The sequence below is a fragment of the Oncorhynchus kisutch genome, linkage group LG7 (genome assembly GCF_002021735.2).
Source record: "Oncorhynchus kisutch isolate 150728-3 linkage group LG7, Okis_V2, whole genome shotgun sequence".
Lineage (NCBI taxonomy): Eukaryota > Metazoa > Chordata > Actinopteri > Salmoniformes > Salmonidae > Oncorhynchus > Oncorhynchus kisutch.
In genome coordinates, this window is record NC_034180.2 from 53,431,307 (window position 1) to 53,456,116 (window position 24,810).

Below are 24,810 nucleotides of genomic sequence, written 5' to 3' on the forward strand. Positions count from 1 at the left end.
CTATATCCACAGTAAAACGAGTCCTATATCGACATAACCTGAGAAAGGCTGCTCAGCAAGGAAGAAGCCACTGCTCCAAAACCGCCATAAAAAAGCCAGACTACGGTTTGCAACTACACATGAGGACAAATGTCCTCTGGTCTGATGAAACAAACATAGAACTGTTTAGCTATAATGACCATTGTTATGTTAGGAGGAAAAAGGGGGATGTCACGCCCTGGCCATAGAGAGGCCTTTATTCTCTATCGTAGTTAGGCCAGGGTGTGACTAGGGTGGGCATTCTAGTTTCTTTATTTCTATGTTTTCTATTTCTTTGTTTTTGGCCAAGTGTGGGTCCCAATTAGAGGCAGCTGTCTATCGTTGCCTCTGATTGGGAATCATACTTAGGCAGCCTTTTTTCCAACCTGGTTTTTGTGGGTAGTTGTTTTCTGTTTAGTGTCTGCACCTTACAGAACTGTTTCGTTTGGTTCAACTTTGTTATTTTGTTGCAGTGTTCAGTTTCATTAACAATCATGAACGCTGCACCTTGGTCTCCTTCATCCGATGATAACCGTTACAGGGGAGGCCGTGAAGCATGGGGGTGGCGGCAACATGTTGTGGAGGTGCTTTGCTGCAGGAGGGACTGGTGTATTTCTCATATTACAAAATACATGGCTTCGTGAGGAGGAAAATAATTTGGAACCCTAGGCTGACTATCCACTGGAGAACCCTAGACTGACTATCCACTGGAGAACCCTAGACGGACTATCCACTGGAGAACCCTAGACGGACTATCCACTGGAGAACCCTAGACGGACTATCCACTGGAGAACCCTAGACGGACTATCCACTGGAGAACCCTAGACGGACTATCCACTGGAGAACCCTAGGCTGACTATCCACTGGAGAACCCTAGGCTGACTATCCACTGGAGAACCCTAGGCTGACTATCCACTGGAGAACCCTAGGCTGACTATCCACTGGAGAACCCTAGGCTGATGATCCACTGGAGAACCCTAGGCTGACTATCCACTGGAGAACCCTAGGCTGACTATGCACTGGAGAACCCTAGGCTGATTATCCACTGCCTGGAGAACCCTAGGCTGACTATCCACTGCCTGGAGAACCCTAGACTGACTATCCACTGCCTGGAGAACCCTAAGCTGACTATCCACTGGAGAACCCTAGGCTGACTATCCACTGGAGAACCCTAGGCTGACTATCCACTGGAGAACCCTAGGCTGACTATCCACTGGAGAACCCTAGACTGACTATGCACTGGAGAACCCTAGACTGACTATCCACTGGAGAACCCTAGACTGACTATCCACTGCAGCACCATAGACTGACTATCCACTGCCTGGAGAACCCTAGGCTGACTATCCACTGCCTGGAGAACCCTAGGCTGACTATCCACTGGAGAACCCTAGGCTGACTATCCACTGGAGAACCCTAGGCTGACTATCCACTGGAGAGCCATAGGCTGACTATCCACTGGAGAACCATAGACTGACTATCCACTGCCTGGAGAACCCTAGACTGACTATCCACTGGAGAACCCTAGACTGACTATCCACTGCAGCACCATAGACTGACTATCCACTGCCTGGAGAACCCTAGGCTGACTATCCACTGCCTGGAGAACCCTAGGCTGACTATCCACTGCCTGGAGAACCCTAGACTGACTATCCACTGGAGAACCATAGACGGACTATACACTGCCTGGAGAACCCTAAGCTGACTATCCACTGGAGAACCCTAGGCTGACTATCCACTGGAGAACCCTAGGCTGACTATCCACTGGAGAACCCTAGACTGACTATGCACTGGAGAACCCTAGACTGACTATCCACTGCCTGGAGAACCCTAGGCTGACTATCCACTGGAGAACCCTAGGCTGACTATCCACTGGAGAACCCTAGGCTGACTATCCACTGGAGAGCCATAGGCTGACTATCCACTGGAGAACCATAGACTGACTATCCACTGCCTGGAGAACCCTAGACTGACTATCCACTGGAGAACCCTAGACTGACTATCCACTGCAGCACCATAGACTGACTATCCACTGCCTGGAGAACCCTAGGCTGACTATCCACTGCCTGGAGAACCCTAGGCTGACTATCCACTGGAGAACCCTAGGCTGACTATCCACTGGAGAACCCTAGGCTGACTATCCACTGGAGAGCCATAGGCTGACTATCCACTGGAGAACCATAGACTGACTATCCACTGCCTGGAGAACCCTAAGCTGACTATCCACTGGAGAACCCTAGGCTGACTATCCACTGGAGAACCCTAGGCTGACTATCCACTGGAGAACCCTAGGCTGACTATCCACTGGAGAACCCTAGGCTGACTATCCACTGGAGAACCCTAGGCTGACTATCCACTGGAGAACCCTAGGCTGACTATCCACTGGAGAACCCTAGGCTGACTATCCACTGCCTGGAGAACCCTAGACTCACTATCCACTGCAGCACCATAGACTGACTATCCACTGCCTGGAGAACCCTAGGCTGACTATCCACTGGAGAACCCTAGGCTGACTATCCACTGGAGAACCCTAGGCTGACTATCCACTGGAGAACCCTAGGCTGACTATCCACTGGAGAACCCTAGGCTGACTATCCACTGGAGAACCCTAGGCTGACTATCCACTGCAGAACCCTAGGCTGACTATCCACTGGAGAGCCATAGGCTGACTATCCACTGGAGAACCCTAGGCTGACTATCCACTGCCTGGAGAACCCTAGGCTGACTATCCACTGCCTGGAGAACCCTAGGCTGACTATCCACTGCCTGGAGAACCCTAGGCTGACTATCCACTGGAGAGCCATAGGCTGACTATCCACTGGAGAACCCTAGGCTGACTATCCACTGCCTGGAGAACCCTAGGCTGGCTATCCACTGGAGAACCCTAGACTGGCTATCCACCGGAGAACCCTTGACTGGCTATCCACCGGAGAACCCTAGACTGACTATCCACTGGAGAACCATAGACTGGTTCTAGTGACTTCAGACTGGTTCTGGTGACTTCAGATAGACTGGTTGTGTTCCATCTAGTGACTTCAGATAGACTGGTTCTGATCCATTTGGTGACTTCCTACCTAGCCTTGTTGCAGTGTGCCACCCTGTGCATCCCAAATGGCACCCTATTCCCTATCTAGTGCACTACTTGGCACCCTATTCCCTATGGGCCCTGGTCAAAAGTAGTGCACTTTTGGCATATGGCACCATTTCAGACACTGCTAAACCATGCAGTTCAATGACAAGGCAGGCTCATTATAATCTGTCTCACCATGACAACTACCAAGAGGAGAAGGTATGTGTGGAGTCATCCTCTCACTCAGCTATGCTCTTCTCTTCTCCTCTCGTTCAGTTAATAGACTCAGTAAGAGATATTACCATAACAGAAAACGTTTCTATTTGAATGTGTTCTGTTGAACGATTGAAGTCATTTGATAATTCTAAGTTTTTGTTTTGTTTTTGCAACCTCTCTTTAGAGAGACCCATGGTGTTAACGAAGAGCCCATCAGTAGGGAAGTCCGTTGATTACGCCGAACATCCGCTCGTTCAACTAAGGCTGGGTTAAAAACTAGACATGAGGAATTAATGGGAATTTTCGCCACGATTGTGTTGCATCGTGGTTATGTCACGATATAAGGCCTCCGGTCAGAAGGAAGGCGGCTGTTGCGCAGCCTACATAACGTAGAAATGTCAAAGCTCGCTGGGTTTGGCGCATCAGGGTATCAAAGTGAAGAGGTTTTGATTTCTTCCCGAAATGGGATTGGTTGGCATGTGCTTTTAATAGTTTTAGAGCCTAATTGGTGGTACTAAAGCATGTGAAAAACAAAAACAATGACTGTAATCGAGAATATAAGTCCTTCATAAAGTAACAGTTGGTGTTTTCTTAAAGATACTCTTGTAACAACAAAAACACAACAAAAGCACAATTAGCTTTACTATTATTCAATTCAAACAAATACAGAAAGCATTGTCTTTTATAAAGTAAGCCTTTTATCACATTTTGTGACATGTTTTTTTTTTAAGTGTTATGACATTGAGCAAATATGTGCCCATACAACGTAAACACGGTTAAATTCAATCTATAAATATAGTCTTTATATATCTATTATAGGTAACGGCAATACCCGTGTATTAACGTGACTTGCCAAAGACGTTAAAATCTAAATAATCTATAAATATAAAAACTAAAACAAGTGTTAGCTCGGTTTCTAACAGTGCGAGGTTGGGGGAAAAGTGATTCCTTAGCCTCGTTTATACCTCGGGGTTCCCGAGTGGCACAGTGGTCTAAGGTGACACTACAGACCCGGGTAGGTGCACAATTGGCCCAGCGTTGTCCTTGTCCCATCGCGCACTAGCGAGTCCTGTGGCAGGCCGGGCGCAGTGCACACTGACACGGTCACCAGGTGTACGGTGTTTGCTCTGACACATTGGTGCGGCTGGCTTCCGGGTTAAGTGGGCAGTGTGTCAAGAAGCAGTGTGGCTTGGGGTTGTGGGTTGTGTTTCAGAGGACGCACTGCTCTCGACCTTCGCCTCTCCCGAGTCCGTACAGGAGTAGCAGCGATGGGAAAAGACTGTAACTACCAATTGTCGGAGAAAAAGAGGTCAAAATTAAAAAACAAACTAATTATTTAAAAAAAATCCAGGTCCTATACATTTGTAAGATATCCGGACACCAAGCCTGTCCGAGGCCATCTCTAAACTTGACAGTTCATGCAGCTTTATTATTCTGATCACGGAGTTCTGATCACGGAATTCCGAAAGCGTCATGCGTCTACACCTCTACATTTAAATGTGTCTACCGTGTCCATAGTGTGTCCAGATTCCCCTTTCCTGCGCCATATTCAAATTCTCCAAACGGTGGAATAGGCATAAATATGATAACAACATAACAACTGATGTCAGTAGCTAACTAGCCCGCTAACCTCTGTAGCTAGCCAGGAATCTCGCAAGCAACGCTAAAAGGGATTGCAAAAGGGTTCGTATGACTCTAGCCCCCCCCCCCCCCCCCCCCAAAAAAAAATATATATATATATATATTAGTAGCTAGCTGGCATTTATGAAGACAGCAAACACGTTCCTCACACGCTAAAAACTAATTTCCTCCGAAGTTATAATGAAAAGGAAAACCTCTTGGTCCCAAAACGCATGTTTTCTGGAGAAATCCCCTGAATGGGTCAGTCTGATCTGAACACCATCCTGAAGTGGTCAGTCTGATCTGAACACAATCACACCACAAAGCCACTTTTGTGCGTCTAGACCCGTCTTGTAAATCCGAGCTTCGTATTCTGATAGCAGAAGTCGCATGTAAGTGTCAAGTGTAGACACGATCCGGACTACCTCCGGAGAAGATCTAATCACAATAACAATGGTATTTTAATTGTCTACACCTGTCTAAAAATGTGGGCAACATCGGAATGTCGACAAGATCTGAACACATGGTAGAACTAGGTATAAACGGGGTAGAACACATGGTAGAACCAGGTATAAACAGGGCCCCAGGTGTTAGAAACACATCTTGTGTGCAGGAGGGAGGGCAGGTGCTAGCCTAACTTATCCAGTCACAGTACAGTCACTTACAGCCAAATGCTTCATTCAGTGTTTTCTGTTACTCTGTCACCATCAGAAGTGTTGTTGGCCTTATTTACACTTTGTGCAATGTTTTGGACTGGCAGTGATGCGCATTATCCATCTGACTCAGTGTTGACCAACTTAGTCATAGACATAAACTTTGGAGATGTTGACCATCACCTCACCGAACGGCAGCTGCGCCATTTCAGTTGTATGAACTGTATCTCTATATGACATATTTTGTGTATAGTAGTAAAATACGCCCATTGGTATGAATCACATAATTGTCAGGAAGAATAAGAAGATGGATAAAAGTGGCTGTGCAAGGCTAAAGCATATCTGTAAATATCCTTTAAAACACCAAGGTCGGGATTCAATCCAAGAACGCTTGTACAATGCAGCTTTTAAAAGGTCATGTTACCACATTTACAGATATTGCATTCAAGGTGAGCACTGCAGATGTCGGCTCAATTGGAAATTACCCCAAAAAATTTCACGCGCGGTTTCGGATTGAATCTCGGCCCAAGACTCGTGGTGTACTAGGTCAGAGTGGCACATGAAGAAAGCGCACATTTTACGTGAAGTGAGTTATTGAAAGAGAAAGTGATTTAGTTGGTTGTTTATGTGGTTTCTTTCTTCTCCCTCTGGGCAGAACGACGGATCTTCATCTCAGTCAGCTGGATGTAACGGAGAACATTGGTGTCTGGAAAAGACAAAGACAGAAAAAAGCTTTATCAAAATCCGTTCCTTATTATTTTCTGTTGAACCGGGAAACGTGTGATTTCCATCCAAATTGGAATTGCTGACAACCAGGTAAACTTGGAGTCACTGTCAAATTAATTTAATTGTCATAACTTTACTTTACTTTAATCTGATGACTGTTATTTATCTAATCAACTAATTACTAACTAATCATGTAACAAATTAACTCATTAGGAATTTGGGGCACCACGGGAGAGTTACCATCTTCCGAATTAAACTCTACAGATATATTAGTTATATATTGATAAGTCATTTATTAATCATTACCTCATATCAGTCTCATTCTGAACGTCACAGACTCCGCCTTTTCTTATTATTCAGTTCTACACAAAATATACTTATTTATTTATTTACTAACTAATAACACAGAATACACACTTACATGAGACAAAAGTCCCTAGTGGACTGACAAGATATGGCGGCTTGTTACACAATGGAGAAGGGGTGGGGAAAGAGAACGATAGAGAAAGGGACATTTATCGTTGATACATTCTCTAACTATTCTCACTCTGTTGAGAGTTAGAGTTTCTAACCATTTCCACGTGTAGCCACAGCTGCACGCTTTCTTGTCTTAGAGTTTCAACCATTTGTAACGTTTAGCTTACGCTTCAATGTCTGCGTGTTAATTCTTAGCGAGTCCTCTGGTCGAAAAAGGTGGTTCCATCACACTGACCACGCCAGCCCAGGACCTCCACATTCGGCTTCTTCATCTGTGGGATCGTCTGAAACCAGCCCCCCGGACAGCTGATGAAACTGTGGGTTTTGCACAACCGAAGACATTTGGCACAAACTGTCAGAAACCGTCACAGGGAAGCTCGTCTGTGCTCGTCGTCCTCGCCAGGATCTGAAGTTCCATGTCGTAACCGACTTCAATGGGCAAATGCTCAACTTCGATGGCCACTGGCACGCTGGAGAAGTGTGCTCTTCACGGATTAATCCCAGTTTCAACTGTACATGGCAGATTGCATTGTGTGGGCGAGCAGTTTGCTGACGTCAATGTTGTGAACAGAGTGTGCCCCATATTGGAGGTGGGGTTATGGTATTCATTTCAATTGACTGATTTCCTCATATGAACCGTAACTCAGTCAAATCTATGAAAATGTTGCATGTTGCGTTTATATTTTTGTTCAGTGTATATTATATCTATATATGACATTATTATTCCATTATAATTCTTGATTACCTCTAAAGTATGTCTCAAATATATCTCTATAAAGAAAGAAGATTTTTTAAATCCCGACACAGGGCTTGCTTCAGAATCGAGTGAGATTGATCAAATTGAATGATATATGAAATGTGCACAGGATAGAATCTCAATTGGAGTTGTTTAATTCCTCAAAAAAATAAAATCCTTGTCTCCTTTTGAAAAAGCTCACATGTAATGGAGGAGGGGCAGCGAGTGGAAGTGTCAGAAGTGGAATTGAGAAAAAGGCTTCATCCTCACCTGCTGGCTGCTGTTTGTGGGACTCCTTGAGGTAGTGAAGGGCCTTGTGGAAGTCTCCTAGGTGATAGTAGGCCACTCCAGAGCGGTACAAAGCCTTGAAGTGGTCCCCTTCCTTACGCAACACCTTCAGACAATACTCCTTCACACGCTCATAGTTGACCAGCTCCATCTGCAACAGGCACGCTGGGAGGTGAGAAACACAAGAATTATCAAAACAAGAATTTTGAGACAGTTCATTTGAATTTGGTCAAACAGGAATTCAGTCTAAGTGGCTACAGACAGTATGAATGTAAATGTCAATCTCATGCCTAAACTTGACAGCAGGCTTAATACAATTCTAAGCAGGTGGTGGTGGTGATGATGATTATGATGATGGTGATGATGATGATGGGGGTGGTGGTGATGATGATGATGATGATGATGGTGGTGGTGGTGATGATGATGGTGGTGAGGATGATGGTGGTGGTGATGATGATGGTGGTGGTGATGATGATGGTTGTGGTGATGATGGTGGTGAGGATGATGGTGGTGGTGGTGATGATGATGATGATGGTGGTGGTGATGGTAATGATGATGATGATGTAAAGCATTAATAAACCATCAAGTCTGCAGCCTATAATAAGTGCCCTGTATCTTTTCATAAAATAATGTAATGATAATCATGTACCTGCCAGACTGTTGTAACACTCCAGCTCAGCGATCTCCATGGCACCTTTCTGCTCGTCTGTCAGGCTGTCTGGCTTGGTCATGGTAGGCAGCACCGAGGAAGGAGACTTAGAGCTGGCATCAGGGTCTCCCAGCACCCGGCACAACCCCTTTATCTCTAATAAAGCACGGTGGTACTTGCCAATCGCCTCCCGGTACTTCTTATCCTTGTAACACTGTGTGCCTTGCGTCTTGAAGTCGATGGCGCGCTTCACAACGTCCGCGGGTTCGGACCGTCCGGAATAAGGCGGTTTGACAGGTACACCGCCGTGCTGGTGCTGCCGGCTGCTATGTTGCTGGTGCCGGGCATCCCTGGGTCGATTAGCGGGAGGCTGAGCACACTGTTGCAGCTTCGGGGCACCACTGACGTTGAGGCCGCCCGTCACAGTTCCACCATCCACTCTAGAAATATCATCATACCCAGTCTGGTTTACACTCATCTTCTCGATAATAAATTACCTAGGCTATTCGACGACCTTTACACTCAAATGATAGCCGACCCAATGTCTTGACTGGTTTTTCTAGGGGAAATATATCGATTCAGTCCCGCGTCATGCTACCGCTGTATTCGTGCTGTCTCCGTGCATCCCCCAGCTATTTTATTGTGTCGCAACCTAGCCTTGCGTTAGGCAAGACCGGTGCACGCACGCCTGGACCCTCGCTCGCTCGCCCGATATATATTTTATTTTCCAGTCTTCGGTGACAGTGCGTGCATCAGACCCTCTCTCTTCATATCATCAGAATTATAGAATCTCTGCATGAGTTTCTTTCGACAGGCTGATGTGCACGCAGCCTGATGCGGGAACATCTCGCTTCAGAGCTTGTAGCCTGAATAGAGCATTGTTCCCTTGCAGGCGGCCCGAGGGTTTTATTTTCTGAGCAAAAATCAATACATAAATCTTTACATTTCGTTGTTGGACATAAAATACTGTAAAATCACCAGGAAATCGACTCAAGGTGATTTGAATCTGTTCCCAAGTAGGCCTATTCCCACGAATAAATAGACAGGCATATGTGATCGTATCTCACTGTAAGAAAGGTTTGAAATTCTGTTCTGTTTTTGTCAAATACTTTATCTGTTTGGGATTATTGCAGTCAATTTGCAATGTACACATTATTTATAACTCTGTTCCGGTCCCCCTGATACCATCCGCCCAAGGAAAAATCGTCCCAGGGTTGAATGTAATTGGGAACCTCTGCAACAGTGGTGATGGTGGTGATGATGATGATGGTGGCCCATAACTATACTGCTAGGGGGGCCTGAGTGATAAAGGGCCTGAGAGGGCCTGAACTCGACCCGTCAGTAGGTGACAGCCTGAGAGATTATGTCTGCATACCCCTCTCTGTAGCCTACCTCATTTTACATTGACGATGTACACATTTATCAGACAATATTAACCAGAGGGATTTACAGTTAGTGCATTCATTTTAAGATAGCTAGGTGGGACAACCACATATCAAAGACATAACAAGTACACTTTTACTCAATGAAGTAGTTATCAACAAAGTCAGAGCTAGAAGGGGAGGGATTATTTAAGATACTCTTTGAAGAGGTAGGGTTTCAGGTGCTTTCGGTAAGGAGGGGCAGTTCCTCTTGCTGTTCATTAGGTAAGCACCATGGTCTTGTAGTGGATGTGAGATTCGACAGAACGCAGGTGGAGTGTGTAGAGGAGCGGGGTGACATGAGGACTTTGAGCAGGCAGGCCTTCCCCGGGAGGGAGAGCAGCTCTGTCTTGTCGAGGTTGAGCTTGAGGTGGTGGGTCGACATCCAAGCTGGGATATCTGCCAGGCAAGCAGAGATGTGTGTCGCCCACCTGGCTGTCAGAAGGGGGGGGAGGAGAAAAGTAGTTGAGTGTCAACCTCATAGCAAAGACAGGAGAGACCATGTGAGGATATGACGGAGCTGAGTGGCTTAGTGTACAGAGAGAAGAGGAGAGGGCCTGGAACCAAGTACCACATCCAGACAGTTATTTAGTCTACAGGCCTACTATTCAACCTCAGCACCCAGACAGTTATTTAGTCTACAGGCCGACTATTCAACCTCAGCACCCAGACAGTTATTTAGTCTACAGGCCGACTATTCAACCTCAGCACCCAGATAGTTATTTAGTCTACAGGCCGACTATTCAACCTCAGCACCCAGACAGTTATTTAGTCTACAGGCCGACTATTCAACCTCAGCACCACACCCAGACTGCAAATAACTATCCCAAATACACACTGACCACTGAAGTGCAGTTGTTTGGGTGTGTCTAGAAGTTCCTAGCAACATGCACCAGCATGTTGGCTTTGGCTGGTGAGTTTCCCCACAAACTGGTAGTAAAAAGAAGGCTAGTGGTTAATCTTTTGATAAAAACAATAGACTGACTGCTGAAATCATTAACTCTCTCTGTGTGTCTGTCTGTCTCTCACGTGGCTTATATATCTTGAAAACATTAGACTACTGAATTGTAAATAATTGCAAAGAAGTGTAAAGATAACCTTGCATTGACCTATCCAACCATACATACAATCTTAGTTAACACTCCCTACGTCCTCGCATATTCTGACGGGGCCTCATGGTTTTGTCTAGAAACGGTACTTTTCTTAGCAGGTTTAGGAGAATTTACGTAGCAGATTGGGAGAATTAGGTTAAGGTTAAGGAAAGCGTTTACGGTTAGATAAAATTCAAGCAACTTTTGATGTCAATTAGACAAAAAGCTGTATTTATGCCACGTTCAAAACAACTGGGAACCCGGAAGAATACAAGTTCACATCATGACATCAGTGATCTTCAGGTCGGAGTTCAAGAGGCCCGAGTTCCCGAGTTGGATTACAGTTCAAAAACATTTTCCCCCTTGTCGGAGCTCGTTTTTTTCCGAGTTCCCAGTTGTTTTGAATGCGGCATTAGACCTGACCTGGCGTCACGTTGCTGATTACGTCATCCACCAGCGACAGACGCTTCTGTGCGACATTTGTTTACAGCACACGATGGCGTCGGTGGATTTGAGAGGTAGCGAAGTGTTTCTTTCATTAATTGAAAAGTAATGTATTGTGTGTCCGATTGAAAAGCGAAAAATAGTCATGAACACTAATGTATCTCTCTTACGATTTCTGATAATTATAATAAATAGCTTTCAGGAACATCATTTGCTTGACGGCACAAAGCTAGCTAGTTTAGCTGGCGCGTTAGCTTAGCAAGACAGCTTACGATCTGTTTACCAAACTAATCAGCCTGTTTTCATCTAAACAAATGTGTACGTTATACCTACACGTTTACCCGTATTCTTGTAATAAAACGTGTAACTTTATTCGTTACCTGCTGCTCCTTCTAGACAACAACCTCCTGGGGATATCGTGGGTTGATAGTGGCTGGGTGCCCATCCTCAACCCTGGCAACGTACTGGACTATTTCTCCGAGAGGAGTAATCCGTTCTACGACCGCACCTGTAACAACGAGGTGGTGAAGATGCAGCGGCTCACTCTGGAACATCTCAAGTAAGGGTTTATTTGGTTATTGGCTTTGAATATGGCCGACACACTGGCTACTGACCGGTTTCCAGTGTAAAAGGGAGGGGGGGGGGGGTACCTAGTCAGTTGTCCAACTAAATGTATTCAACTGGAATGTGTCTTAAACATTTAACCCAACCCCACTGAATCAGAGAGGTGCGGGGGAGCTGCCTTAAATCGACCTCCACGTCTTCTGCGCCATTGTGAACAGTGGGTTAACTGCCTTGTTCAGGGGAACAGTGGGTTAACTGCCTTGTTCAGGGGAACAGTGGGTTAACTGCCTTGTTCAGGGGAACAGTGGGTTAACTGCCTTGTTCAGGGGAACAGTGGGTTAACTGCCTTGTTCAGGGGAACAGTGGGTTAACTGCCTTGTTCAGGGGAACAGTGGGTTAACTGCCTTGTTCAGGGGAACAGTGGGTTAACTGCCTTGTTCAGGGGAACAGTGGGTTAACTGCCTTGTTCAGGGGAACAGTTGTTTAACTGCCTTGTTCAGGGGAACAGTGGGTTAACTGCCTTGCTCAGGGGAACAGTGGGTTAACTGCCTTGCTCAGGGGAACAGTGGGTTAACTGCCTTGCTCAGGGGAACAGTGGGTTAACTGCCTTGCTCAGGGGAACAGTGGGTTAACTGCCTTGCTCAGGGGAACAGTGGGTTAACTGCCTTGTTCAGGGGAACAGTGGGTTAACTGCCTTGTTCAGGGGAACAGTGGGTTAACTGCCTTGTTCAGGGGAACAGTGGGTTAACTGCCTTGCTCAGGGGAACAGCGGGTTAACTGCCTTGTTCAGGGGAACAGCGGGTTAACTGCCTTGTTCAGGGGAACAGCGGGTTAACTGCCTTGTTCAGGGGAACAGCGGGTTAACTGCCTTGCTCAGGGGAACAGCGGGTTAACTGCCTTGCTCAGGGGAACAGCGGGTTAACTGCCTTGCTCAGGGGAACAGCGGGTTAACTGCCTTGCTCAGGGGAACAGTGGGTTAACTGCCTTGCTCAGGGGAACAGTGGGTTAACTGCCTTGCTCAGGGGAACAGTGGGTTAACTGCCTTGCTCAGGGGAACAGTGGGTTAACTGCCTTGTTCAGGGGAACAGTGGGTTAACTGCCTTGTTCAGGGGAACAGTGGGTTAACTGCCTTGCTCAGGGGAACAGCGGGTTAACTGCCTTGTTCAGGGGAACAGCGGGTTAACTGCCTTGTTCAGGGGAACAGCGGGTTAACTGCCTTGCTCAGGGGAACAGCGGGTTAACTGCCTTGCTCAGGGGAACAGCGGGTTAACTGCCTTGCTCAGGGGAACAGCGGGTTAACTGCCTTGCTCAGGGGAACAGCGGGTTAACTGCCTTGCTCAGGGGAACAGCGGGTTAACTGCCTTGCTCATGGGCAGAAAGACAGATTTTTACCTTGTCAGGTCGGGGATTCGATCCAGCAACATTCCGGTTACTGGCCCAACGCTCTAATCAGTAGGCTACCAGGGATTGTTGCTTTATAATAGTGATTTATTAGGCATATTACATCTATTACACTTAACATGGCCCCTGACACAGATTAAGCCGACTAGTCCCATTGACAGTGTCCATTGAAAATGCTTTTTTGATCCAGGACCTGTCTCAGCAAAACTGTCCGTCCATCCCATGGATCATTTTCTGTGAGTGTAATAATATAGTGACTAACTGACATACATTTATGTGTCTGTTTCAGTCAGATGGTTGGAGTGGAGTACATTCTCCTTCATGCCCAGGAGCCAATCCTCTACATCATCAGGAAACAGCAGAGACAGTCTCCCACTCAGGGTGATCCACAGAGAACACACACCACAGACTTCTGACACACACACACCACAGATTTCTGACACACACACACACACACCACAGACTTCTGACACACACACCACAGACTTCTGACACACACACACACCACAGACTTCTGACACACACACACACACCACAGACTTCTGACACACACACACACACCACAGACTTCTGACACACACACACACACCACAGACTTCTGACACACACACACACACCACAGACTTCTGACACACACACACACCACAGACTTCTGACACACACACACACCACAGACTTCTGACACACACACACACTACAGACTTCTGACACACACACACACACCACAGACTTTTGACACACACACACACACACTACAGACTTCTGACATACACACACCACCGACTTCTGACACACCACACACCACAGACTTCTGACACACCACACACCACAGACTTCTGACACACAAACACCACAGACTTCTGACACACACACACACACTACAGACTTCTGACACACACACACCACCGACTTCTGACACACACACACCACCGACTTCTGACACACACACACCACCGACTTCTGACACACACACACCACAGACTTCTGACACACACACACCACAGACTTCTGACACAACACACACACACACACCACAGAATTCTGACACACCACACACCACAGACTTCTGACACACCACACACACACACTACAGACTTCCGACACACACCAGACTACCGACACCACAGACTTCTGACACACACACACACCACATACTTCTGACACACCACAGACTTCTGACACACACACACCACAGACTTCTGACACACCACACACACACACACACACACCAGACTACCGACACCACAGACTTCTGACACACACACACACCACAGACTTCTGACACACACACACCACAGACTTCTGACACACCACACACACACCACAGACTTCCGACACCACAGAAAACATCTTAAACCTCTTGGAAAGGTTACGTCATGTTCCCACGTCCTTTATTCCGGGCTCTAATTCTACATCCTGTACTCTACAGTTGAAGTCAGAAGTTTACATACAATTAGGTTGGAGCCATTAAAACTCGTTTTTCAACCACTCCACAAATTTCTTGTTCGTTTTGGCAAGTCGGTTAGGACATCTACTGTGTGCATGACACAAGTAATTTTCCCACCGATTCTTTACAGAGATTATTTCACTTATAATTCAATGTATCACAATTCCAGTGGGTCAGAAGTTTACATAAACTAAGTTGACTGTGCCTTTAAACAGCTTGGAAAATTCCCCAAAATGAATTCATGGCTTTAGAAGCTTCTGATAGGCTAATTGACATAATTTGAGTCAATTGGGGGTGTATCTGTGGATGTATTTCAAGGCCTACCTTCAAACTCAGTGCCTCTTTGCTTGACATCATGGGAAAATCAAAAGAAATCAGCCCAGACCTATAATTGTAGACCTCCCCAAGTCTGGTTCATCCTTGGGAGCAATTTCCAAATGCCTGAAGGTACCACTTTCATCTGTACAAACTATAGTACGCAAGTATAAATACCATGGGACCACACAGCCGTCATACCGCTCAGGAAGGAGACTCGTTCTTTCTCCTAGAGATGAACGTACTTTGGTGCGAAAAGTGCAAATCAATCCCAGAACAACAGCAAATGACTTTTTTTCCTTCTTTTTTTCAAACCTTTATTTAACTAGGCAAGTCAGTTAAGAACAAATTCTTATTTTCAATGACGGCCTAGGAACAGTGGGTTAACTGCCTTGTTCAGGGGAACAGTGGGTTAACTGCCTTGTTCAGGGGAACAGTGGGTTAACTGCCTTGTTCAGGGGAACAGTGGGTTAACTGCCTTGTTCAGGGGAACAGTGGGTTAACTGCCTTGTTCAGGGGAACAGTGGGTTAACTGCCTTGTTCAGGGGAACAGTGGGTTAACTTCCTTGTTCAGGGGAACAGTGGGTTAACTGCCTTGTTCAGGGGAACAGTGGGTTAACTGCCTTGTTCAGGGGAACAGTGGGTTAACTGCCTTGTTCAGGGGAACAGTGGGTTAACTGTCTAGGCTACCCTACCTCCTCTACACTCTAAACACTAGGCTACCCTACCTCCTCTACACTCTAAACACTAGGCTACCCTACCTCCTCTACACTCTAACCACTAGGCTACCCTACCTCCTCTACACTCTAAACACTAGGCTACCCTACCTCCTCTACACTCTAACCACTAGGCTACCCTACCTCCTCTACACTCTAACCACTAGGCTACCCTACCTCCTCTACACTCTAACCACTAGGCTACCCTACCTCCTCTACACTCTAACCACTAGGCTACCTGCCACCTCTACACTCTAACCACTAGGCTACCCTGCCTCCTCTACACTCTAACCACTAGGCTACCCTACCTCCTCTACACTCTAACCACTAGGCTACCCTACCTCCTCTACACTCTAACCACTAGGCTACCTGCCTCCTCTACACTCTAACCACTAGGCTACCCTACCTCCTCTACACTCTAACCACTAGGCTACCTGCCACCTCTACACTCTAACCACTAGGCTACCTGCCACCCCTACACTCTAACCACTAGGCTACCCTGCCTCCTCTACACTCTAACCACTAGGCTACCCTACCTCCTCTACACTCTAACCACTAGGCTGCCCTGCCTCCTCTACACTCTAACCACTAGGCTACCCTAACTCCTCTACACTCTAACCACTAGGCTACCTGCCGCCCCTTGTGAAGAAGCTGGAGGAAACCGGTACAAAAGTATCTCTATCCACAATAAAATAAGTCTTATATCAACATAACCTGAAAGGCCGCTCAGCAAGGAAGAAGCCACTGCTCTAAAACCGCCATAAAAAAGCCTGACTATGGTTTGCAACTGCACATGGGGACAAAGATCGTACTTTTTGGAGAAATTTTCTCTGGTCTGAAAAAAAAATAGAACTGTTTGGCCATAATGACCATCGTTATGTTTGGAGGGAAAAGGGGAAGGCTTGCAAGCCGAAGAACACCATCCCAACCTTGAAGCACGGGGGTGGCAGCATCATGTTGTGGGGGTGCTTTGCTACAAAATAGATGGCTTCATGAGGAGGGAAAATTATGTGGATATTTTTTTTATTTATTTCACCTTTATTTAACCAGGTAGGCTAGTTGAGAACAAGTTCTCATTTGCAACTGCGACCTGGCCAAGATAAAGCATAGCATTGTGAACAGACAACACAGAGTTACACATGGAGTAAACAATTAACAAGTCAATAACACAGTAGAGAAAAAAGGGGAGTCTATATACAATGTGTGCAAAAGGCATGAGGAGGTAGGCGAATAATTACAATTTTGCAGATTAACACTGGAGTGATGAATGATCAGATGGTCATGTACAGGTAGAGATATTGGTGTGCAAAAGAGCAGAAAAGTAAATAAATATAAACAGTATGGGGATGAGGTAGGTAAAAATAGGTGGGCTATTTACCGATAGACTATGTGCAGCTGCAGCGATCGGTTAGCTGCTCAGATAGCAGATGTTTGAAGTTGGTGAGGGAGATAAAAGTCTCCAACTTCAGCGATTTTTGCAATTCGTTCCAGTCACAGGCAGCAGAGAACTGGAACGAAAGGCAGCCAAATGAGGTGTTGGCTTTAGGGATATATTGAAGCAACATCTCAAGACATCAGTCAGGAAGTTAAAGCTTGGTTGCAAATGGGTCTTCCAGATGGACAATGGCCTCAAGCATATTTCCAAAGTTGGGTCAAAATGGCTTAAGGACAACAAAGTCAAGGTATTGGAGTGGCCATCACAAAATTTACCCAACTTATTTTTGGAAGCTTGTGGAAGGCTACCCAAAACATTTGACCCAAGTTAAGCAATTTAAAGGCAATGCTACCAAACACTAATTGAGTGTATGTAAACTTCTGACCCACTGGGAATGTGATGAAAGAAATAAAAGCTGAAATAAATAATTCTCTCTACTATTATTCTGACATTTCACATTCTTAAAATAAAGTGGTGATTCTAACTGACCTAAAACAGGTAATTTTTACTTGGATTAAATGTCAGGAATTGTGAAAAACTGAGTTTAAATGTATTTGGCTAAGGTGTATGTAAACTTCCGACTTCAACTGTATATTGTGAGCTCATCTTCCCATGTCCTTTATTCCGGGCTCTAATTCTATATCCTGTACTCTATATTGTGTGTTTATTTCCCCAGTCATCCCCTTGTCTGACTACTACATTATAGCTGGAGTGGTGTATCAGGCTCCTGATCTGGGAACAGTTATTGGATCGAGAGTGGTAAGAGAGAGTTAACCCCCTGGCATTGTCATTACTATGCTATAGTGTTATGACTATGTTGTTATGACTGTTATTACTATGTTATTTTTTTATTTATTTTTTAGAAAAGAGTGGAATTATCTTGGTTTATTTTGTGGTCAATTCCATTTAAATTCCAGTCAATTCAGAAAGTAAATTAAATTTTAAAAGCATTGGAAGAGAATTGGAATTGCAGTATACTTCCTTAATTGACCTGAATTGGAATTGATCTCAACCCTGGATGACATATGAGCTGACGGGGTTCTGTGGTCATGTATATTGACTGCTGTTATTCTCCCCACAGCTGTCTGCTGTCCACGGTGTCCAGTCTGCCTTCGATGAGGCCATGTCGTACTGTCGCTATCACCCATCTAAAGGATACTGGTGGCACTTCAAAGACCAGGAGGAGAGAGGTATGTTAGCCAGTGTTGGTGTCAATTCTAGTCAATTCTAGTCAATTCAGAAAGTACACTGAAATTCTAATTATTTTCAATGAGGAAAATGTGGAATGTGAATTTGGTGAACTCTAACCCTTTGTTGTGGTTGTATTACAGTTTTTTTTGCTGTTGTTTTACAGGGGAGTTTATTGGTCCATTGGTTTTCATTCCGAACAATAAATCATTATTTTTAATGTGTGAAAGCATGTTTCTCTAAACATGGCCTAAGGCAGGAAGGAAGTAAATCAAGAGCATGTTTCTCTAAACATGGCCTAAGGCAGGAAGGAAGTAAATCAAGAGCATGTTTCTCTAAACATGGCCTAAGGCAGGAAGGAAGTAAATCAAGAGCATGTTTCACTAAACATGGCCTAAGGCAGGAAGGAAGTAAATCAAGAGCATGTTTCACTAAACATGGCCTAAGGCAGGAAGGAAGTAAATCAAGAGCATGTTTCTCTAAACATGGCCTAAGGCAGGAAGGAAGTAAATCAAGAGCATGTTTCACTAAACATGGCCTAAGGCAGGAAGGAAGTAAATCAAGAGCATGTTTCACTAAACATGTCCTAAGGCAGGAAGGAAGTAAATCAAGAGCATGTTTCTCTAAACATGGCCTAAGGCAGGAAGGAAGTAAATCAAGAGCATGTTTCACTAAACATGGCCTAAGGCAGGAAGGAAGTAAATCAAGAGCATGTTTCTCTAAACATGGCCTAAGGCAGGAAGGAAGTAAATCAAGAGCATGTTTCACTAAACATGGCCTAAGGCAGGAAGGAAGTAAATCAAGAGCATGTTTCTCTAAACATGGCCTAAGGCAGGAAGGAAGTAAATCAAGAGCATGTTTCTCTAAACATGGCCTAAGGCAGGAAGGAAGTAAATCAAGAGCATGTTTCTCTAAACATGGCCTAAGGCAGGAAGGAAGTAAATCAAGAGCATGTTTCACTAAACATGGCCTAAGGCAGGAAGGAAGTAAATCAAGAGCATGTTTCACTAAACATGGCCTAAGGCAGGAAGGAAGTAAATCAAGAGCATGTTTCACTAAACATGGCCTAAGGCAGGAAGGAAGTAAATCAAGAGCATGTTTCTCTAAACATGGCCTAAGGCAGGAAGGAAGTAAATCAAGAGCATGTTTCTCTAAACATGGCCTAAGGCAGGAAGGAAGTAAATCAAGAGCATGTTTCACTAAACATGGCCTAAGGCAGGAAGGAAGTAAATCAAGAGCATGTTTCTCTAAACATGGCCTAAGGCAGGAAGGAAGTAAATCAAGAGCATGTTTCTCTAAACATGGCCTAAGGCAGGAAGGAAGTAAATCAAGAGCATGTTTCACTAAACATGGCCGAAGGCAGGAAGGAAGTAAATCAAGAGCATGTTTCACTAAACATGGCCTAAGGCAGGAAGGAAGTAAATCAAGAGCATGTTTCACTAAACATGGCCTAAGGCAGGAAGGAAGTAAATCAAGAGCATGTTTCTCTAAACATGGCCTAAGGCAGGAAGGAAGTAAATCAAGAGCATGTTTCTCTAAACATGGCCTAAGGCAGGAAGGAAGTAAATCAAGAGCATGTTTCACTAAACATGGCCTAAGGCAGGAAGGAAGTAAATCAAGGCTTTCCCGTGACCTTTATAACACATGTACTGTATCTCTAATGTATTTCAACCATTCTCCTCATCAATGGGATTCACCGGCTGCAACCAGATGACGTTTGACAAGACATGGCAGCTCTGATTCTAGCTCCTAAGCAACTTTCCTCGTCTAGTCAATTCCATCCTAATAAATAATAATAAATAATAAACTATAGCTGTATATTTACTATTCTATCCTAAGTATACTAAATATTCACATAATGTCTATACACCTGTCACATGTATATATTTATACTCTATACACCCGTATATATTTATACTCTATACACCCGTATATATTTATACTCTATACACCCGTATATATTTATACTCTATACACCCGTATATATTTATACTCTATACACCCGTATATATTTATACTCTATACACCCGTATATATTTATACTCTATACACCCGTATATATTTATACTCTATACACCCGTATATATTTATACTCTATACACCCGTATATATTTATACTCTATACACCCGTATATATTTATACTCTATACACCCGTCACATGTATATATACTCCGGACTCCGACATTTTTCGTTCTAATATTTATATATTTCTTAATTTCATTCTTTTACTTTAGATTTGTGTGTATTGTTGTGAATTGTTAGATATTACTGCACTGTTGGCGCTAGGAACACAAGCATTTCACTACACCCGCAATAACATCTGCTAAATATGTGTATGTGACCAATAACATCTGCTAAATATGTGTATGGACCAATAACATCTGTTAAATATGGACCAATAACATCTGCTAAATATGTGTATGGACCAATAACATCTGCTAAATATGTGTATGGACCAATAACATCTGCTAAATATGTGTATGGACCAATAACGTGATTTTTCTGAATTCGATGTCTATAGATGCCAAAGCCAAGCCGAAGTCGAAGAAGAAAGAGGAACCCAGTTCCCTGTTCCAGAGGCAACGTGTTGACACACTTCTACTCGATTTGAGGTCCAAGTTTCCTCCGATGTTTTATCAGGTACGACACGCCACCAATCAGTTAATTCATAATTATGGATCGTGTTGCTAATATCTCAGCCAATATACATTACACCGATTCTTTCAGTTGTATTATTATTGAGGTTCACATTTGCTCATCTATATTCTGTTGTAATTCTTTTTATTAATTTTTTTATTTTGCAACATTTTTAGCCTAAGCCTGGTGAGAAGCCCATCCCAGGTAAGAGTGTACAGCTAATATTGTAGAACCATTTGCTATTCTTTTACGATGAGATTTAGACATTTAACAACAACTAAAATGTTGATGAACATTACTGTTGGAAAAGGTTCGGTCATGTTTTCCCGAATCTGGACATTTCGGAGTCTTGTTTTGCCACCTTGTGTCCTGTTTTCGGGTTGCCTGTCTAATCTACTGTATCGGTTCTGTTGTAGTAGAGGTGAAGAAGGAGACTGAACCCCCTGTAGAGCTGGTGAAACAGGAAGAGAGAGAGAGAGAGCCAGCCACCAAGACCTCTGCTCCAGCTCCCCCTAGCAGCAAACCACCTCCAGAGAAACGGGCCAGGCTACAGTGATGACCGATGGCCACACCTGTATATATTTCTGATTATGTCCATCCTTCAAAGAAAATAATGAGAAGAAAAAAAACTCACATTGCTCTTGCCAGTATCACCTTTTGTTAATTCTAGCAAGGCACACTGAAAGGACATATGGTACAACCCTATCTGACTGAACAATGCTAAGGAAGTGGTTTGTGTCTGATGGAAGGTGTGTGGAAATGGACAGACATCCCAGTTTCCAGACCATAACAACCCATCATCCTGTTTCTGAAGGGCTTGGAATGGCATTAGGCAAATGAATAGTCACAAATGGCACCCTATTCCCTACATAGTGCACTACCTTTGACCAGGGCCCTAATAGGCCCTAGTCAAAAGTAGTGCACTATATAGGGAATAGGATGCCATTTGGGATGCTGGCATGAGCAGACGATATGAGTTGTCTGTCCCAGTACCAGACCTCATGGGACATTCCATCCATGTTCTAGAACTGTCTAGTTACTGACAACATGTACATCTTACTATCGCCCCACGACTTGATGACGCTAGAGGTGAGAGGTTATTAAGGACCCGAGTGGATTTACAATTTTCAGTTTTTTTTGTTGAGGGTAACATGGAAACTGAGATCACCGGTAAATCTCTATGCACTGTTGACATCAGCAGTATCTTACTCAGTCGTGACTGTGGGGAGACGTGTTTTTTTGGGGGCGTTATCTCTGAAACATAAATACACATCCACACAATACATTTTTTCAATATGTAATTGTTTTTTTCCCACGTCAAGTGATCCTGAATCCATTGTCTGTTTTCATAAAAAAAAAAAAATGTTTCATGCTTTTCTGAATATAATCATTTTCAAAAATTCTGCAGTGACTTGAGTTTGTCATTATTTATTTTTTAATGTGATTAAATGTATGTAATCTAATGTAGCCAGGTGTGGTCAATATAGATAGTCTGCTTTGGACATCAGCTATGGGATCCTCCTGAGATATTGAAGAGCCTTGCAGTTGGACCAATCTCATTTGATGAGAGTCAAGGAGTTTTTAGTGTCTAGATGATTTAACTTGATGATCAATTAATATATTTGACTAGTAACTTGAAAAATCTGTCATGATTGAAAATACAGCATTGGAAGTTATGCCACAACACTCAGGGCTCCAGAGTGGCACAGTGGTCTAAAGGCACTGCAACTCAGTGCTAGAGGTGTCACTACAGACCCTGGTTTGATTCCAGGCTGTATTACAACCGTACAGTGATTGGGAGTCCCATAGGGCGATGCACAATTGGCCCAGCGTTGTCTGGGTTAGGGTTTGGCCTGGGTAGGACTTCATTGTAAATAAGAATTTGTTCTTAACTGATTTTCCTGGTTAAATAAAAAATATGGCACACCGAGATTTTCTGAAAATCAGTACATTACCAAAAGGGGGCGCTATTTAGCTAGTGTAATATTGTGTGACCGTTTTCAAACTACCCTCACAGAGTTGTCTTTGCTACACTTTCTCCATTGCCCGTTTGTTTATGTGAAGAAGGGTTAGTGCTATCAGGGATCCTTGGGATGTCATTATCCTACCTTTACCTTAACTCTTACCCTGAACCTTTTTAAAATGTCAACTTCAATGGGTAGGGACCATTGCGTAAGGACGTCCCAAGGATACCAGATAGCACGGCCGAAGAAGAAGAAGCAGCTCGCAGGGCGTGGTGGGATAGGAAGACTTTCTCAGTGGAGGACCGAATACAGTGCCCCAGCTGGCTAGTTGCAGAGAAGATGGCTGCAGTGTGGATTTTCAGGCCAGTGTCTGAAAACACTGCACTGTTGGTAATGTTTCACCACGGCTAGCCTTCGTGTCGACCCTTTTATTTAGTCGTTTTTTTTCTCCCAAGGAAATCGAAGGGGATAAAACATGGGGTCTCAAACTCTACAGATCCTCAGGCAAGGGGTCTGGGCTTCAATCACAGGCGGATGGTACTATGATCCTCATCAAAATACATTTGTCAATGCTCTACACCTCTACCTCTGGCTATTCCTACTATGTTTCCCCTTCACGCTTTACATGGTAAGTGTGTGTGTATTAACATGATATCCAGTCTCCGCAAAGCAAGTCTGTGTTTACCGTTAGAGGATCTTCCCTAGCTGTAATGTCATGCTAGCCAAACCGCTAATGCTAACAGCTATACCGTTGGCTAGTAAGATTAGCCAAAAAGCCAAACCGCTAATGCTAACAGCTATACCGTTGGCTAGTAAGATTAGCCAAACCGCTAATGCTAACAGCTATACCGTTGGCTAGGAAGGTTAGCCAACTAGCCAAACCGCGGATGCTAATGCTAACAGCTAACCGTTTGCTAGTAAGGTTAGCCAACTTACTATTTAGCTATCTAGTTAACGTTACCTAGATAACTAGCTAGGCTGCTAGGTATTCTTTGTTTGAGATCTAAATGTTTCCCTCGAATAAAACGAAATAAATACCAGTGGACGTAACTGTTCGCTCCTTGTTTTCAGGTTCACTGTTATGTTTTGTTGTCAGGTGTGACATTTTATTCCGCTATCTGTCATTGTTAGCTGACCACATTTTAAATTGTCCATTAAAAAAAAATCTGATTGAGGGAAATACGTTAAGCTCGACCAGGTTTGACTAACCAAACCCCCGGGCAACAAGTCGTGGCTAATACGTATTTTGTACATAAACAACAATGATAGCTAATTAATAGAAAACAGATTATGTTTGCAACCTTCGCACCCCCAACCCCCCCAAGCCACATTGACAGCGATCTATCTCAGTCTATTATTAGCTAACAATGTATGTCTTGTCTCTCGTATACTGGTGGCAAGATCTACCAGATATTCAAGCTGACCCATCTTGTCAGCAAGCCAGCACAAAAACAGACTTCTAGGAAATGTTGTCATGAAACAAAACAACGATATTTTGGAATGGTTGGAGAGTAGGATAGATTACAAACTGCTGCACATTCAAATATTCCTGCCCCATAAACATCACGTTACTGTAAACACTACCTGCAAAACCAAATGTAAATGAGTGGTCTTTAAAACAGCATTTTATATGTGCCTCACTTTCAATATTGAGGGGCTATAGTTACAGCTGTTTCCAATTGAAATGTTACTCAGTCCAGTTGCTTGGTGTTGTGTAATTAGGCCAGATCTGTGAT

The 24,810-nt window shown here is 44.3% G+C and overlaps 3 protein-coding genes and 1 long non-coding RNA gene across 5 annotated transcripts in view; 3 read left to right on the top strand and 1 right to left on the bottom strand.

Annotated features, from left to right (window-relative positions):
* Positions 1–419: 419 nt before the first annotated feature.
* On the top strand, positions 420–7,820 carry LOC116374724 (uncharacterized). The gene is made up of 3 exons (XR_004210683.1): positions 420–3,304; positions 6,230–6,390; positions 7,711–7,820. It is a non-coding gene; the product is annotated as an uncharacterized LOC116374724 (long non-coding RNA).
* LOC109894007 (tetratricopeptide repeat protein 9A) lies at positions 3,770–11,879 on the bottom strand. Its single transcript, XM_020487224.2, has 4 exons — positions 11,787–11,879; positions 8,451–10,306; positions 7,784–7,966; positions 3,770–6,280 (listed from the first exon to the last, which is right to left on the bottom strand). Exons 2-4 carry the CDS (start codon positions 8,926–8,928, stop codon positions 6,198–6,200), a joined length of 744 nt encoding a protein of 247 aa, XP_020342813.2. The 5' UTR covers positions 8,929–10,306; positions 11,787–11,879; the 3' UTR covers positions 3,770–6,197.
* med6 (mediator complex subunit 6) lies at positions 11,350–22,513 on the top strand. Of its 2 annotated transcripts, none has more exons than XM_020488434.2 (8): positions 11,350–11,480; positions 11,803–11,965; positions 13,661–13,752; positions 17,961–18,043; positions 18,366–18,474; positions 20,995–21,113; positions 21,287–21,314; positions 21,527–22,513. In XM_020488434.2, the coding sequence occupies exons 1-8, from the start codon at positions 11,459–11,461 to the stop codon at positions 21,664–21,666; spliced, it is 756 nt and encodes a 251-aa protein (XP_020344023.2). In that variant the 5' UTR covers positions 11,350–11,458; the 3' UTR covers positions 21,667–22,513. The 2 variants fall into 2 exon arrangements, with proteins under 2 accessions (XP_020344023.2, XP_031685191.1); XM_031829331.1 differs by having other exon boundaries at positions 21,530–22,513.
* Positions 22,514–23,233: 720 nt separating this feature from the next.
* Positions 23,234–24,810, top strand: part of pcnx1 (pecanex 1) — a 71,902-nt gene continuing 70,325 nt past the window's right edge. Inside the window, 1 exon segment of the mRNA XM_031828097.1 lies at positions 23,234–23,702. Coding sequence (XP_031683957.1) covers positions 23,550–23,702 — 153 coding nt within the window. The 5' untranslated portion in view covers positions 23,234–23,549.

Bases quoted from the DNA above. Each gene is read 5' to 3' on its own strand.
- med6 (XM_020488434.2), top strand. From the start codon at position 11,459: ATGGCGTCGGTGGATTTGAGAG. The intron at 11,481-11,802 runs GTAGCGAAGTGT...TGCTCCTTCTAG, and splicing joins GGCGTCGGTGGATTTGAGAG to ACAACAACCTCCTGGGGATA. The intron at 21,114-21,286 runs GTACGACACGCC...CAACATTTTTAG, and splicing joins TTCCTCCGATGTTTTATCAG to CCTAAGCCTGGTGAGAAGCC.
- LOC109894007 (XM_020487224.2), bottom strand. From the start codon at position 8,928: ATGAGTGTAAACCAGACTGGGTATGATGATATTTCTAGAGTGGATGGT. The intron at 7,967-8,450 runs GTACATGATTAT...CTCACCTCCCAG, and splicing joins GTGTTACAACAGTCTGGCAG to CGTGCCTGTTGCAGATGGAG. The intron at 6,281-7,783 runs GTGAGGATGAAG...TGTCTTTTCCAG, and splicing joins CCACAAACAGCAGCCAGCAG to ACACCAATGTTCTCCGTTAC.